The following is a 16,481-nucleotide window of genomic DNA, read 5'->3' as shown; positions in this document are numbered from 1 at the left end:
CAGGTAGATCTTTGTCCTGTTCTACATAATGAGTTCCAGACAGCCAGGACCATGTAGAGAGACCCTATTTGAAAAAAGAAGGAAAGAGAGAAAGAAAACAAAAATAAGATAGAAATACACCTTTTTTTTAAACAAAGGGTTTTACACTGTAGTCCAGGCCAGCCTGGAATTTACTATTGAAAGACCTCGGCATCAAAGCACCGGGTACTGAACCGAACCCTCTGCCCAAGAACCGGGGCCAGACCACTGGCTGCAAATGCAAGAGGTGATTTATTGAGTACACAGGCGCCCGCGGATGCTACTGCAACTCGGGTGCAGAGCATCCCAGGCTTGCAGGGAGCACAATATTTATAGAGTTTTAATGGTTACATAAGTAACAGGCATTTCATTGGCTCATCTTGGGGGCAGGGGTAGTTCCCACGGACTAAGTTTCCTGGTATTACTTCATGAAAGACCCCGGCAGACTTCAGCAATTATTATCTGGGTCCCATGACTACTATGGTGATCATAGACACAACTGGGGGCAGGGGTAGTTGCCAAGGACTAGGTGTCCTGGTATTGCCACATAAAAGACCCTGGCACGCTTCAGCAATTATTATCCGGGTCCCATGACTGCTCTGGTGACCACAGATCCTGTTTGACATCCTGCCAGCTGGGCGAGGCACCTGGTCTGGGTTTCTTTCATTAGGCAACGGCCTGGCCTTGCTTTTCTTTTCCTAGGGGGTCCTGGGTAGGGGTCTTTCACTATGTGTCCCAGACTTGCCTCAAACTCACAATGCTCTCAACTTCCCAAGTGTTGACGTTGAAGCTGTGAGCTGCCACGACCAATGGGCCCAATTTAAAATATTTCCAAATGACTGTCCAGTGTCTTTTATCAGTTTATTAAAAATTTCAGCTTCCCTTTCTACCATAATTCCCTCCTAAATCCTAACTGAAATTTTTCAAATGTTCTTAGTCCTGTTCCTCGGCTTTCCGTGTAGCCCTGGCTGTCCAGGAACTCACTGTGTTGACCAGGCTGGTCTCGAACTGATTGGTCTGTTCCCCACCCCAAGCCCTCAGTGCTGGGATTAAAGGCACGCGTCTGTATGTTCATTGGTAGGTACCAATAACAGGTTTCTAAAATTACAGGTGCTCTATATTTTAACATTTAAGTGTGGCTAATTTCCCACCACATAGGACATTGAAATTTTTTTCCAGGATATTCTTGTTTGGTTGGGTTTGTTTGTTTTTTCTTTAATTTTTTTTTTTTGAGAGAGGGTTTTGCTGTAGCCAAGGATATCCTGAAACTTGTTATCTAGACAAAACAAAAACCTGACAACTGGTACAGTAGAAAAGTTTATTCGCTTCCCTTTTGTTTTTACTTCTCTTCCCATCTCCGTCTTTCTCCCACTCGCTTTTTCTTTTCTTTTTCGGGTAGGGCCCTGAGTGTCTAGGCTGGAACTAGGCATGCCGCTGAGGATGACCCGAGCTCTCGCTCTTCCTGCCTCACCCTCCCAGGTGCAGGAGTCACAGGCATGCTGCCACGAGGCTGGGTTCAATGATTCAACCATAAAAAAGCTCTTTTCTGGAGATCTGTTTGTTAGGCGTTTATAGCCAATCGGCTTTTATCCATGTAACTCCTTAGCTGTTCCGATTTGTGCTGTACTTTTAAAGAGCCTACTATCTTAATTTCAGTTTAGATCACGTCAAAGCTTCTACGGCTTTGCGACCCCGTTCTCTTTTGTTTTGGGGTCGTTTGTTGGGACATGTTCACTTTCACCGCTCAGCTTCCGCAGACACGCGGGACTCCTTCGAAGCCCTCCTTGGCTTCTCAGGCCACCGTAGGACCCACCTGTCCGGGGAGCCGGCGCGGACGCTTCTGCGGCTGCGCAGGAGGCTCAGCGCCCCGCCCACGTCGCGCGCTGGTTGGGTCTGGCGGGCGCGGGCGTGGTTGGCAGCCTCGTGCCCGGAGGCCGCGCCGGCTGTCTGCTTTCCCGCCGTTTCCCGCGCCTCGTGAGGGAACCGGATGGTCTGAGAGCCGAAGCGCGGGATCCCGAGCTGGTAGGGACGCGCTCCAGAGAGCGTCGAGCGGGAGCCCGCCGCCGCCGCCGCGCGGGCCGCTGCCTCAGCCAGTCAGGGCCGCTTGCGACTCCCGCGAAGGCGCGGCTGGAACCCGGGCCCCGTGCTGTGGGCGCGGTTTAGTCGGCTTTCCCGCTTTTTCTCGGTCGGGCGGTGGTGACGCACGCCTTTAATTCGGGAGGCAGAGGCAGGCGGGTCTCTGTGAGGTCCAGGACGGCCAGGGCTGTTACACAGAGAAACCCCGGCTCAAAAAACAAAAAAAGACAGGCTCTCACTCCTTAACCCCTGTTGTCCAGGTTGTCTGTAGACCAGGCTGGCCTCGAACTCACAGAGATCCTCCTGCCTCTGCCTCGTGAGTGCTGGGATTAAGGCGTGCGCCACCTCACCTACTGTTTAGTAAGTTTTACATTTATTTGTGTGGTAGGTGGGGGCGTGTCATCTGAATGACCTGTGGAGGACGGAAGGAGTCTGTTCTACCTGTGGGTCTCAGGCATCAAACTCACGTGACCAGCCAAATCACCTGCCCTCAGTAATTTAAAAAAATTTCCATCATATTTTTTTTTTGTTTTTTTGAGACAGGGTTTCTCTGTGGCTTTGGAGGCTGTCCTGGAACTCACTCTGTAGACCAGGCTGGCCTCGAACTCACAGAGATCTGCCTGCCTCTGCCTCCCAAGTGCTGGGATTAAAGGTATGCGCTCCCAACGCCTGGCTAGATCATAAGTTTTAAGTAGTGGGCTTTTTTTGTTTTGTTTTTGAGATAGGGTCTCACTATATAATTGACCTTGAACTCACAGAGATCCACTTGCTTCTGCCTCCTGAGTTCTGGAGCTAAAGGTGTGTATCACCTCCCTGGGTAAGTGGCAGAATTTTTAAGATGCAAAGCACCCTCCATTCACTTTAGTAAGCATCTACATAAACTGGAACTCTAAAAATGAAGAATTGTTGATACAAAAGGATTGTAGTGGGGAAATAGTAACTTGTTTTATTTTTCCAACTTAGAGGATGAAATTAATAAAGATTACTAAATAGCATATTCATATTCAATGTATTTTGTTCTTTATAGCTCACTGCTTTAGTTTTCAAATGTCAGTTTCTTCATTAAAAAGAAGTCCTACGGCTGGGTGGCCCTTAATTCTAATACTCGGGAGGCACAACTCTGTAAGTTCAAGGCCAGCCTGGTCTACAGGGAAACCCTGTCTCTGAAAAGCCAAAAAATAAAAAAATATATGTTCCACTGCCTAGTCTGTAAAGTGAGTTCAGCGACAGCCAGGGCTACACAGAGAAACTCTGTCTTGAAAAACAAAACAAAAATTGCTGTTGTCAGAAAAAAAAAGATTCATACCATACAAATTATGATTACCATGGAAACCCAAGGGCTCTTTAATGTAGGAACATGAGTGTTCCACAGAACCAGGAGACTTGGGTTCGAATCCCAAGATTGTCAGTAAAGATGGAACTTTGGACAAGTTCATTAGTTATAATTAATGTATATCTTGTGAAAAGAAAAAAAGATGAGCCTGGTCAAAGCATGATTTTACACCTTCCAGACCTGTGACCGGGTTTCTGTGGAGTGGTAGGTGTGTGTAAGCCGAGACTATCATCACTCAACTGTTTCCCTTATGTAAAATGTGTCCAAGAGACTAATACATGGTCTTTCTGATCCACTCCCCTTTGTTAGCTCCTTTCTCTGCCCTGTTACAGGAAACTTAGTAAAGATGTGGGCTCAGTAGTACAGTATTTGTTTAATGTCATAGCACCACACAAATATGGGGGCATGTTTTAACTTTTTAAAATGTTTTTCTAGTTACAAATGGAACATGAGTTCATCTGAAAAATTTAGAGAACAAAAGTGAGAGTAAAGGCAAACACATAAATACAAATAAACCTTAACTACTCAAGAAATGAAAAGCCTAGTTTCTGTCTTCCTGTGACTTTTCTACTGTTTTTACACACACAAACACACATGCACTTGAATGCACCGTGGCATATAGTGAATGTAATATGGTGACTTTTTCCCTCATGTTGTATGTACAGATAAATGGAATGCCCACAGCTTTGTTCCTACATCATTAAACTCAAGAGTTAAGCAAATGGTGTTATGTCAGTTTTGGAACAGCTTTAATTATGTTACACTACACATTTTTCTTTCTCTTTCTCTGCTCCAGAATGGATTGGTTTCATTGCAACCAGTGTTTCCGAAAGGATGGGGCCCAGTTCTTTGTCACCAGCTGTGGCCATATTTTCTGTAAAAAATGTATGACTGTGGGTGAGTGACTTCAAGTTATCCCCAAATGCTTTTTAACTTAGATATAAGGAGTAGCCATTTCTCTGTGTGATGCAGAATAAAAATCACTTGGTAGGCATCAGTGATAATGCAGATACTAAAAGTGGCTGTCCATTTTGGAAATTAAAGGAGTCTATTCATAAAAGAGTAAAGCTAAGGGATTTAGCAAATGTGTTAACTCTTCAGTGTTTTGAGTTGTGTCAGGAAAAGTTACAATGGGTGAAAAATGATGTCGCTATCTTGGAGTTTAATAAGCAATTTCCTATTTATTTCTTTAGTTGGCAGTGCTGAGTATAGATCCTAGGATTTGCACATACTAGGCAAATGCTCTATCAGGGAACTACATCCCAAGTTCCCATATAATTCAAAAATAAGTGTTTATTTTCAATAAACATATTTTTAGTTGTTGTTTTTGAGGCAGGACCTTACTATATAGCCTTGACTGTCCTGAATTCACAGTCTTCCTGTGTCAGCCTCTGAAGTGCTGGGCTTTCAGGTATGCACCACCATACCCAGCTACTAGTACCAGTTCTATGTAATCTTCACCACAGTCATTGACAGTAATTACTGGTAGCACTATTTTGCAAACGAGGAAATTAGAGAATAAATGGTTACCAACTTCTTGTAACTATCAAGTTTTAGAAGGAAACTTGAAGACCAGGTGGAGCATGGTGGCACATGCCTTTTAATCACAGCATTGAGGAGGCAAAGTCAGGCAGATCTTTGAGTTTGAGGCCAGCCTGGTTTAACATAATGAGGAGTTCCAGGCCAGCCAAAGCTACAAAGAGAGACCCTGTCTTAAAGAAAGGAAACTTTGTTTGAGCGTGTCAGGAAATGAACCCAGGACCCTGGAATGCTAGGCAAATACCCTGTAAAAATCACTGAACTATACCTCTGATCCTAACTATTTTGTTTTCTTAAAGTGAAAACACTTAGGAGGTCTGGGTGAGCTGACATGGTGGTATATTACTATAGCTACTGGGGAGGCTCAGTTAGGAGGGTTGGTTACTTGAACATAGGAGTTAAATTCCAGTCTGGGCAACATACAGATCCTGTCTGAGAGTAATGCCAGTAACAAAAACCCTGTACATTATCTAAATTCCAGAAGAGAGAATTTACCGTACTTCAGACAGGATGCTTTAATCAAGGAAAACATACAAGACATTCTGCTGCAATAGGGTTTTGAACTATAACCTGGAGATTGCTGTTTCACAAAGATCATTCAAGTTTAAAAGGTGGGGTCTGGACAGATGTCTCAGTGGTTAAGAGTACTTGCTGCTCTTGCAGAGGACCTGGGTTTATTTCCCAGCACCCACATGGTGCCTCACAACCAACCATCTGTAACTCTACTTGTAGGGGGATCTGATGCCCTCTTCTGGCCTCCACAGGCAGTAGGCACACACCACATGTGGCACTCATCCATACATGCAGGCAAACACTCATGTATGTAAAATAAAAACACTTCTTTAAAAATATTGCAGCAGTAGCATGTTTGATGACATGTGACATCATTAAACTGCAGTGCAGATGCTTCCCCAGAGTTGAGATTATGCAGAGAAAGTCAAAAATGGTGAAAGGTGAAGCTAAAGAGACAGGCCGTAGAAATGGATAGAAATTTCTGTCCACTGGGCAAAGGTCCTGAACTGTTGCCCTGCTGCTTCTAGAGATCTGTAAAATGGCTTTCTTTTAAGCAGAATGTTTTTCACTCGTACTGAGAACAACACAGAGGGAAAACTGGGAAAGCAACTTTATTCCCCAAGGAAAGACCAGCCAGGTTAAATAGTCTCTGGAGAGCTTTTCCAATGTGTGACCCTCATGACCCTTTTGAGTTATCTGCCGATGAAATGAGACTTTTCACTATGGTGACAGCAGCTCACTTTGGAGTGATTGTCTCTGAAGCATTAAGCCATGTAATGCTTTTTCCTGGCATGGCATTTATCTTTTTTTTTTTTAATGGATGAACCCAGGGTTTTATGCTTAGTAAACAAGTGCTGTATCACTGAGCCTCATCTCCAACCCTGTGGCATTCATCTTAATCATGAGCACCTACTAATACTGCATTTGATAAGGAAAGCTAGAAATTTTACACTTTGCTTCTTTCAGATGCATTATTTGAAGAGTAGGAGAGCTTCAGAACAAGATCTAAGAATACTGCAAGGTGACAACTGGGTGGGATAACTCGTGAGCCAGCCTCTCACAATGCCCAGGGTGTGCCTAATGTCAGGTAGAAAGGATTAAAAAGAGTCCTGGGCTAGAAAGGTGGCTCAGTGGTTAAGAGCAGTGGCTGCTCTTGAAGAGGACCCAGGTCCAATTGCCAGCTCCCACATGGTGCCTCATAAGTGTCTGTAACTCCAGTTCCAGAGGATCTGACACCTTTTCTAGTTTCCTCAGGCACCAGACATGCATACAGTACTCAGGCATACATGAAGGCAAAACGTAAATCTTTTTTACAAAGTCACCTAGAGTGAAAATCATTGATCTGTTACATTCATCGCAAAACACCTGCAAATGTATTCCAGTACTTCAGTTGGCACAGAACATCCTACCAGTAAATGTCACTAGTCCCAGTATTCAGGAGGCTGAGACAGTGCTACAGGTTCCAGGCCAGCCTGGGCTGCATTTATGAGACCTTGTCTCAAAAGCAAAGAAAGGAAATGAGACAGGGTGATAAGCACAGTGCAGAGCCTCATGCTTTAGCATCTTTGTTTGGAAATGGTGATTTAGAGAACAGATTACGGGCGGTGGTGGCGCACACCTTTAGTCCCAGCACTCTGGGAGGCAGAGGCAGGTGGATCTCTGAGTTCCAGACCAGCCTGGTGTATAAGAGCTAGTTCCAGGAGAGCCTCCAAAGCCACAGAGAAACCCTGCCTCAACCCCTCACACACAAAAAAAAGAGAACAGAGATTAAGTTAGTAGCTTAGTGGTAATCAATATTTAATGAAGAACCTGTTTCTTCTCTTGCTAGCCCACTTGACAGTTACCACATACTTTTGGAAAATCTTACCTCCTGCCTTTGAGAACAAATATTTTCCCTTTTTCTCTCAGAAAAATGTGCTGTTTGTGGAAGTCGTTGCAAGCATCTGGCTCTTTCTGATAATGTAAGTTCTTACCCCCATCGCATACTGCCTCATCCAGTCCCTGGCCAGTAGGATAGACATAGATGATGAGCTGCTCAAAACAAAACAAAAAAAGAAGTAAATTTGAAGATAGCAGTTGTATAAAATAGAGTTCTTTTATTCCAGTGTCAGTGTTTTCTTTCATTTTATTGTGAGTATTCTCACTGTGTGTCTTTGTTTATAGTTAAAGCCTCAAGAGAAGAAGTTCTTCAAAAGCCCTGTAGAGACAGCTTTGCAGTGTTTTAGTCACATCTCTCAGGTATGATAACCAAAATGAAGAAAAGTTGTTACTGCTGCAAGCTCAAGGCCACCTTAGTCTATGTAGTGAGTGCAACTGGATAGATAGAACTACTCCCTCCAAGGACCCCCACTTTCTTTGAGACAGTTTTTTTCAGTGTAGCCTTGGATATCCTGAAACTTACTTTGTTGAACCAGGCTGACCTGGAACTCAGAGATCTGCCAGCCTCTGCCTCTGCTGGGATTAAAGGTCTGCACCACCACTGTCAGGCAAGAATTTCTCTTTAAACTGTCTTTGTACACAGTGGAGAGAAACTGTGCTCTTTATTTTCTTCCCTGATACAAATCTCTACCAGTTAACTTTTTACTAACCTAGAATCTATGGTATGCTGTCAAAACCACAGTCTAGTTAAATCTTGCTTTGTAGTTCCTACTTCTAATAACAAGTTCCTGTGACTAAAAGATGCCCTCAGGAACTTTATCATCTTTCTTTGAAAATAGATACATTTTCTTAAAAAATGTATGTATAGCCGGGCGTTGGTGGTGCACACCTTTAATCCCAGCGCTCGGGAGGCAGAGGCAAATGGATCTCTGTGAGTTCGAGACCAGCTTGGTCTACAAGAGCAAGTTCCAGGACAGCCTCCAAAGTCACAGAGAAACCCTGTCTCGAAAAACAAACTAACAAACAAACAAACAAAATGCATGTATAGGCCTGCAAAGAACGGATTTGCTAATTTCACTTATGACTTTTTGCATATAGATGTCTTACTCTTCATTTTCATATTTCAGTAACCTTTTCAATAATATTTAACTTTATTTAGAGTTAACAACTAATTGCTTGAATGGTAGAAAATGTTTGTCTTTTCCTGATGCCTTGTATCTTGGTAAATGATTGACATGATGAGGAGTAGTTGAATACAGCAAAAGTTAGAAAGAAGGCAGTATAATTATTTGAGAGAGTTCCCAAGTTGTGAAGACTTTGCTTTAAGTTTCTACTCTCTAGTTCTCTGCTGAGATGAATTTTTTAGCATATGGGATACCTCTGTTGGCCTGCTTATTCAGTCTTTATGAGGCTGGAGAAATGGTAAAGGCACCTGCTGCCAGTCCGACAGTCTGAGTTCAATCTCTGGAACACTCATGATGGAAAGTTAAACCTGCCTCACAAAAGTTGTTCTCTTACCCCTGAGTGCTTACATGCACATGTGTGTGTGACACACAATAAATATGTAATTTAAGACTATTTCCTTTTGTTATTGTGCTGGTTATTAGACACCAGACCTTCTGCATGCTTGTCAAATACTCCATCATTGTCTGGTTTATTTGCTTGTTGCCTTTAATGAGGAGACCCCTCAGTGTGTGGTGGGGGGGGGATGTTAGGAGAGCGGCAATTTAATACTACAACAAGAATGTGGGACAACTTGCAGGAGTCAGTTCTCCACTCTCGTTCCACTACATGGGTGCTAGGGATCAAAGTCCTGTCCTCAGATTTGGTGGCAAGTGCCTTTCCTACTGAGCCATCTCTCTATAGCCCCAAAACAGTATCTCTTGTGTTTCAGAACTTATTAGGTAGATGCGGATGACCTTATGTTTCTGACCCTCCTTCCTCTACCTGAATGCTGAGAATACAAATGTTCTACCACTCTAGACTCAACATGTGCTGGGAGTGGAACCCAGGGTCTTATACACTCTACCAACTGAGTTACAGTGCCAGCAAATTCCTTTTTTTTTTTTAAAGGAAGAGTCTCACTTTGTAGACTAGGCTAGCCTTGAATGCATAATCCTCTTGCCTCTACCTCTTGAATGTTGGGATTACAGGCATGTACCAAAAACCACACTTAGCTTTAAGCATTTTTTTCTTATTCTTTTGTGTTGTGTGTTGCTGGGAGTTGAGCCCAGGGTCCCACACATATCAGGCAAGCTGTCTATCAGTAGCAGTTCTTATTCTTAAGATAGTACTATTTTTTTTTGAGACAGGCCTCATTGTAGCCCAGGCTGACTTTGAACTTCCTAGATAGCCAAGGATGACCTTGAACTCATGTTCTTTCTCCATTTCCCAAGTGTTAGGATCACAGGCAAGTCCCACCACAACCAGCTTGAGTACACCTTTTCTAAACATGGAAGTTATCAGCAGTGTTTCCCCAGTCCCCAGTGTCAACTCTGGAAGTACAGTAAACAGAACTAAAGCTTTAGCTGTATGCTGTCTTAGTCACTTGGATGAGCCATTATATTTGAGATACTACATTTAATGTTGTGAGTAAATAAAATCCAGCTGAGACTCAAGGAGAAATGTAAAAGAGGTCACATGAACAAGAGAAAGAGCAGACCTTTGGTTAATATTTAAACCCATAGTTAATGATCAGTTAAGAAATTATATGTAGTCTGAATCTTAACCTGCCTAATCATGGGACCAATTATACATGGTCAAATAATCAAGTAAAATAAATAGAAAGGGTCAGTTAATCATCACTTTAGCTAAGGATCAGTTTGGTGAAGTCAGCAGTCTGGAAATGTATTTTCCAATGTGAAGTTGAATAACTGAGATGATAACTACCCTTAAACTGTGTCATTCAATTTCTGCTTAAAATGTCTTTGTTCAGAAGTATCTTCCCTAGCATCTTACAATCAGCTCCAGCACCCTCTGATTCTTGTGTTATTTCTCATCATAGCTCCTGTCTGTACCATTGTCTTGTATATTTGTGTATTGTCTAAATCCTGCACTGAAATACAGCTCTAGGAGTACAGAGATTTGGTCAGTTTTGTGTGCTGTTCTTTTTGATAGTTTCTAATATGGAATGGACATCCAAAACATTGTCCATAAATGAACAAATGGACTGTTGCTCTAAATGTCCATTTCTGTTCACTGTAATGACCTAACAAAGACATTTTTTTCTCTGCTGTGTGCTAGTTGTTGATAAAACTGTCTGTTTTGAATGCTTGTCTCACTTCTGAACTTTTTAGAGGAATTGAAGAACCTGTAAGGACCTGCAAATTACTTCTATTCCTAGATCATAGGACCCCCCCCACTTTTACCTACAACTAGGTACCTTTCAAATGCATTCAGTATTGTTCCTTCTCTAGTAAAGCCTCCCATGGTTTCTGTAGCACAATTTTGCCTTGTATTTTATACCCTAAATTGCTTTTAACTCTGCAGAATACTTAATTCTGAAAATGTGATTTACTTGTTCACATGTCTGTTCTTCTCACTTTTCAAAGGCAGATACATCTTTGTAGCACTCAGAATCTAACTAGATGCCTGACCCAAATTATGTTCATAAGAAATACTTTGTAGAGCCAGGTGTAGTGGTGCACCCCTTTAATCCCAGCACTGGGAAACAGAGGTAGGAGGATGACCTCTGTAAGTTTGAGGTCAGCCTGGCCTACATAGAAAGTTCTAGGACAGCCAGGACTACATAGAAGCATCCTATCTCATAAAACAAAACAAGCAAAAAATAGAAGTGCTTAAAAGTGACTGAACTTAAACAAAAATATTGAATGAATGAACGAATGAAAATAAATAAATAAATAGATAGATAAGAAGGGTTGGAGAGATGGCTCAGCACTGACTTCTCTTCCAGAGGTCCTGAGTTCAATTCTCAGCACCTGCAAGGTGCTACCTTCTATAATGGGATCCAATACATTTTTCTGCCATACAGGTACACATGCAAATAGAGCACTCATACATAAAATACACAAATAAATAAACATGAAAAATATTAAATAAGCAAATAAACGGGAGAACACTCCCAGGAATGGAATTAGGCTAGGAAGCTGAGGAAAGCCCAAATGATTGCTTTTTGGGGGTGGGGAGGCAGATGTTGATTTTTGTTTTTGTTTTTTGGGAGGTATGTGTGTGTTTTGTTTTGAGACAGGGTCTCTCTACCTAGCCATGGTTATCCTAGAACTCAGTATGTAGGCCAGGATAACCTCCAGCTCACAGAGATCCACCTACCTTTGCTTCTAAAGGGGTACAACATTACACCTGGAAAATATTTTTTAAAGCATGAAGAAGTAATGTTGCTGGTGCAGAGTGAGAAAAATGTTTTACCTTGTTTTGATTGTTTCCTAAAAAATGTATGACCATTTCTTACTGATTTTCTCCTGGATCTGCCAGGAAGATATGGACACATTAGGTTTTAGATGCTTCTCAGAAATCCAGGTGGAAAATTCAGGAAGGTTATGCTCATTCTGGAGCTCAGGGAAGGGCTTCCTTTGCTACATGCCCCCACTGTGCCTGGCCACAGGTCCAAAATCCAGGTTATGTGGTATGGTGGTTTGGATGAGAATGTTCCCCACAGACATTTGAACACTTGGTTCCCAGCTGATGGTGATATTTGGGGAGGTCTAGGAAATAGAACCTCTTGGAGGAAGTACATCACAATAGGAGGGCTCTAAGGATTCAAAACCTTTTGCCATTCCTAGTTCACTCTCTCAGCTTTATGTTTGTGGTTCAGTATGTGAGCCCTCAGCTTCCTGGTCCTGCTGCTGTGCCTTCCCTCTGCCATCATGGACTTCAACCCTCTGTAACAGTAGCCCAAATAAATTTCTTCTATATGTTGCCTTGGCCATGGTGTTTTATCACAGCAACAAAAAAGTACCTAATATGCCTGGTAACCATAGATGGAAACCTTTGAAACAATAAGCCCAAACAAATCTTTCCTTCTTGTAAGTTATTTCAGGTATTTTGTCATTAAAGATGATGAACAATACTTTTCAGGTGTCTTCCTCTTACTCTCTCTAGCTTTTTGATAGACCTGACTCAGAACTGAAGTTTTACGATGTTCTCAACAAAGAACAATTATGTTCTAGCTGAGTGCTGTGGTGACACCTTTAATATCAGCACTGGGGAGGCAAAGACAGGTAGATCTCTGTGTGATAAAGGGCAGCCTAATCTACAGAAAGTTCCAGGATAGCCAGGGATATGTGATAAGACCTAGTCTCAAAAAAAGAATTATGTTCTGTGTGTTAAATAAAATTTATAGGAGACTAGGATTAGACTGAGCTGTCACAGTAGGCCCAACAGACCAAGCCACATAGACTTACACCTGCAGAAGTTCCATGCCACCAGGCCCAAACTAAGTTATCTGACTGCCTAAGAATGATGGAGAGGGAGAAAAAAGGAGAATAGCCAACTCTAAACATGCCAGGGTTATCCACCATGATAAAGAGGTCCTCTCTGCTTTTATCTTTATAAGGAAATTTACTTTGAAGTTACTAATATGAAAATAGCATACTTTGCTCAGTTCATCAGGATCCATCTGTTTTATAGAGAGATATTGCCTAATTTAAGAATCATAAACATCACAGACATCCTTTAGTCACAGAGAATACCATGATCCCCAATGGATTCATGAAACTGCAGATAGTACTAAAATTTATATGTGCTATGCTTTTCCTCTGTATACATAAACCTATAGTAGAGTTTGTAAATTGGGCACAATCAGATTCACAATGCAAAAATTGAAGGGCCTCTTTTTCCTTCTTCACAGTTTCATGGTGTGCTGGCTTGTTTTATGTCAGCTTGATACAAGCCAGAGTCATCTGGGAAAAGGGAACTTCAGTTAAGAAAGTGCCTTCACCAGATTGGCCTGGGTGCATTTTCTTAATTTATGATGGGTGTGGGAGAGCACAGTTCACTGTGGGTGGTGCCACCCCTAGGCTGGTGGTCTAGGTTCTATAAGAAAGCAGGGGAGCAAGCCAGTAAGCGGCGCTCCTCCATGGCCTCTGTATCAGTTTCTGCCTCCAGGTTTCTGCTCTAACTGCCTTCGATGATCAATTGTGATATGGAAATGTAAGCTAAGTTCCTTAAACTCCCCAAGTTGCTTTTGATTGTGGTGTTTTATCACAGCAATAGAAACACTAAGACATGGATAGATTTGTTCTTAACAAAATCTGTATGTATTTATTTATTGCTTATACAGTGTTTTGCCTGCATGTATGTCTGCACACCCCAAGAGAGCACCTGATCTCATTACAAGTGGTTGTGAGCCACCATGTGGTTACTGGGAATTGAACTCAGGACCTCTGGAAAAGCAGCCAGTGCTCCTCACCTCTGAGTCATATCTCCAGCCTGTTCTTACTAAAATCTTAAGAACTTCCACATATTTTTCCCTTTTCCTTTAAGTTGAGAACTTGTACTTTTCACTTAAAGGAAGCACTTTGTGGCTCCCTGTTGATATATCAAAATTGCTAGTATCATTTTGAGTACAGTTTAAGTGTTACTCAAACACAAAGCACTACAAGGGTTGATTTGAAAAAAATTTTTTTGGTTTTCCAAGACAGGGTTTCTCTGTATTGTTTTGGAGGCTGTCCTGGAACTAGCTCTTGTAGACTAGGCTGGCCTCGAACTCACAGAGATCCGCCTGCCTCTGCCTCCCGAGTGCTGGGATTAAAGGCATGCGCCACCAACGCCCGGCCAGCTAAGCTTTTAAATGCCTTATAATAACTTATTTCATCCCATGTTGATCCCACAACTAGAACTAGAATGTTGGGGGATATTGTATCTTATTACATCTATTTATAGTTAGCTATTGCTTCCAAACACTTTCTCCCACCATCTCAGGTATCTCCTAAGATTCTAAGTGACTTTTTTCTGCTTCTGCTCTGTTCAGTTTTTCTAAAATAGACATTTTACTTTTATAAACAGCAAATGAGATGAGGAAAAAAGTTTCTGAGAAGAGTACTAGTGCCTAGGGAAAGGCCCCATGATAAAGGGTTTATGGTTTGAACAGTGGAAAGCAGATGAGACATAAATTCTGCTGTGTATTCAAAACAGAGCCTGACACAGCTAAAACACTTTGTAAATATTAACTCTTTACCTGATTCAACAGTCCCAAGATAGGTACATTGGTGTAGCAAATGATAAAATAACACAAAGATAAAGTTAGGTGTCTATTTGCAGAAATCAACCAGGAAAAAATTTAAAATTCAGAAATACTTTTTATAAATTTTATTTAACTTAGAAACAATCATATTTTACATATCAATCCCAATTCCCTCTCCCTCCCATCCTTCCATGTCCCCCACCGACCTCCCCATCCCATTCCCCATCTACTCCCCAGGGAGGGTGAGGCCTTCTATGAGGGATCATCAAAATCTGTCAAGTCATTTGGGACAGGGCCTAGGCCCTCCCCCATGTATCTAGGCTAAGAGAGTATCCCTCCATGGGGAATGGGCTCCACTGCCAGAGGCCTCATAGTCTACCCAGGCCTCCTAGCTGACACCCACGTTCAGGGGGCCTAGTTTGGTTCTATGTTGGTTTATAAATACTCTTCTTTTATGCCCTTCCTCTTGAAACAAGATGTCACAGCCCAGACCAGCTTCAAATTCACGATGTGGCCAGACAAGGCTGGTTTCAAACTCCTCATTCTCCTGTCTCTACCTCACCTCCTGAGTGCTGGGTTGGGCGTGTGGCCTCACACCTAGTCACATCTTCACTTTTGTTTGTTTGTTTGTTTTTTTGAGACAGGGTTTCTCTGTGGCTTTGGAGGCTGTCCTGGAACTTGCTCTGTAGACCAGGCTAGCCTCAAACTCACAGAGATCCGCTTGCCTCTGCCTCCTGAGTGCTGGGATTTAAGGTATGTGCCACCAACACCCAGCCACATCTTCATCTTTTAATGAAACAGCATAAACATCTTTCAAGTAGCACATCTAAGTATAATATGGAAAATACAATGTAATAGCTAATAATGTGAAAACTGAATTAATCAAATAATTAGGTAAGTTAGAAGCAATTAGGAGCTTGAAAAGTGTTTTTTATTATGTGTGCCATATTTAATTATTCCCCATTTTGGAAATATTTACATTCTGCAAAATGCTTTTGCCCAGTAATATTTTGTTTGTTTTTTGGTTTTGCTCAAGATGAATGGATATATAAAATGCCTACAATGCTAGAACATTCCCACTAAGATAAGAGATAGCCAGTGTCCTAAAATGGAAAGCTTTGACTCTCCCTAGTGTTGAACTCTATAGTTTTGGGGAACCACAAGTTATGCTAGGGGGCCTAGGAGAAGAGCAGTTCTAAATTATGTTTTAGTAGATTTCCCTTTGTTGTCAAAAGTAATATGAAGGAATTAATACAAGCATATGCCAAAGATCTCTTTTTTCTTAGTAGGTGTGGTGTTTCCAGAAGAAACAAACAGATCTTCTTATTGCCTTTTATAAGGATAGGATCACAAAATTAGAAGCAGCTGTGAAGGAGGCCCAGCAAACAGTGGCTAGCCAGAACAAGTAAGTACCAGTCAGACCTCCAGCTAGCACCTTTTCTTTCTTTTAGTAAAGCTGTAGTCATTTCCAGATGACTGAAAATTGCCCTGTGTTCATGTTTGTCTTAAGAAAGTCAGGTACAGCCTGGCAGTGGTGTCGAATGCCTTTAATACCAGCACGCAAGAGGCAGAGGCCAGCAGATCTACCTGAGTTCGAGGCCAGCCTGGCCTAGAGAGCAAGTTCCAGGGCAGTCAAAAGACGAGGTGGGGGAGGGAGAGGCAGAGAGAGAGACAGAGACACAAGGTGTGTATGTATGGAGAGATGGCTTGGTGTTTAAGAGCACTGACTGCTCTTCTGGAGGACGTGGGTTCAATTCCCAGCACCCACATGGCAGCTCACAACTGTCTGTAATTCAGTTCCAGGAGACCCAACACCAATGCCATAAAATAAAAATAAATTAATTGTAAAACAAAACAAACCCAAAAGATCAGGTACAAGTTTTTGGTTGTTCCCCTTGGTATCTGCTAATTTTTCTTTCTTCACTCCAAGAACCCTCTTCACCTTTTAGCTTTTCTCTTCTACTT

At 42.2% G+C, this 16,481-nt stretch overlaps 1 protein-coding gene across 5 annotated transcripts in view; it reads left to right on the top strand.

Moving 5' to 3' along the window:
• The first annotated feature begins 1,903 nt into the window (after window positions 1-1,903).
• The window catches only part of Rnf212b (ring finger protein 212B), a 33,651-nt gene continuing 19,073 nt past the window's right edge, over window positions 1,904-16,481 (top strand). For 2 of the 5 annotated variants that reach the window (XR_005875109.1, XM_040740614.1), the window contains exons 1-5: window positions 1,904-2,040; window positions 4,224-4,324; window positions 7,388-7,440; window positions 7,643-7,717; window positions 15,806-15,921. Coding sequence is in view for 4 of the 5 variants with exons in the window: in XM_040740614.1 (XP_040596548.1) it covers window positions 4,225-4,324; window positions 7,388-7,440; window positions 7,643-7,717; window positions 15,806-15,921 (344 nt within the window). In the remaining variant the exon portion in view is untranslated. The remainder of the gene's footprint in view (window positions 2,041-4,223; window positions 4,325-7,387; window positions 7,441-7,642; window positions 7,718-15,805; window positions 15,922-16,481) is intronic. The other 3 variants (XM_040740612.1, XM_040740611.1, XM_040740613.1) reach the window with 2 other exon arrangements.

Source organism: Mesocricetus auratus, unplaced genomic scaffold, assembly GCF_017639785.1.
Source record: "Mesocricetus auratus isolate SY011 unplaced genomic scaffold, BCM_Maur_2.0 Super-Scaffold_100707, whole genome shotgun sequence".
Classification (NCBI taxonomy): domain Eukaryota; kingdom Metazoa; phylum Chordata; class Mammalia; order Rodentia; family Cricetidae; genus Mesocricetus; species Mesocricetus auratus.
This window is presented reverse-complemented; position numbering and strand designations above follow the sequence as displayed.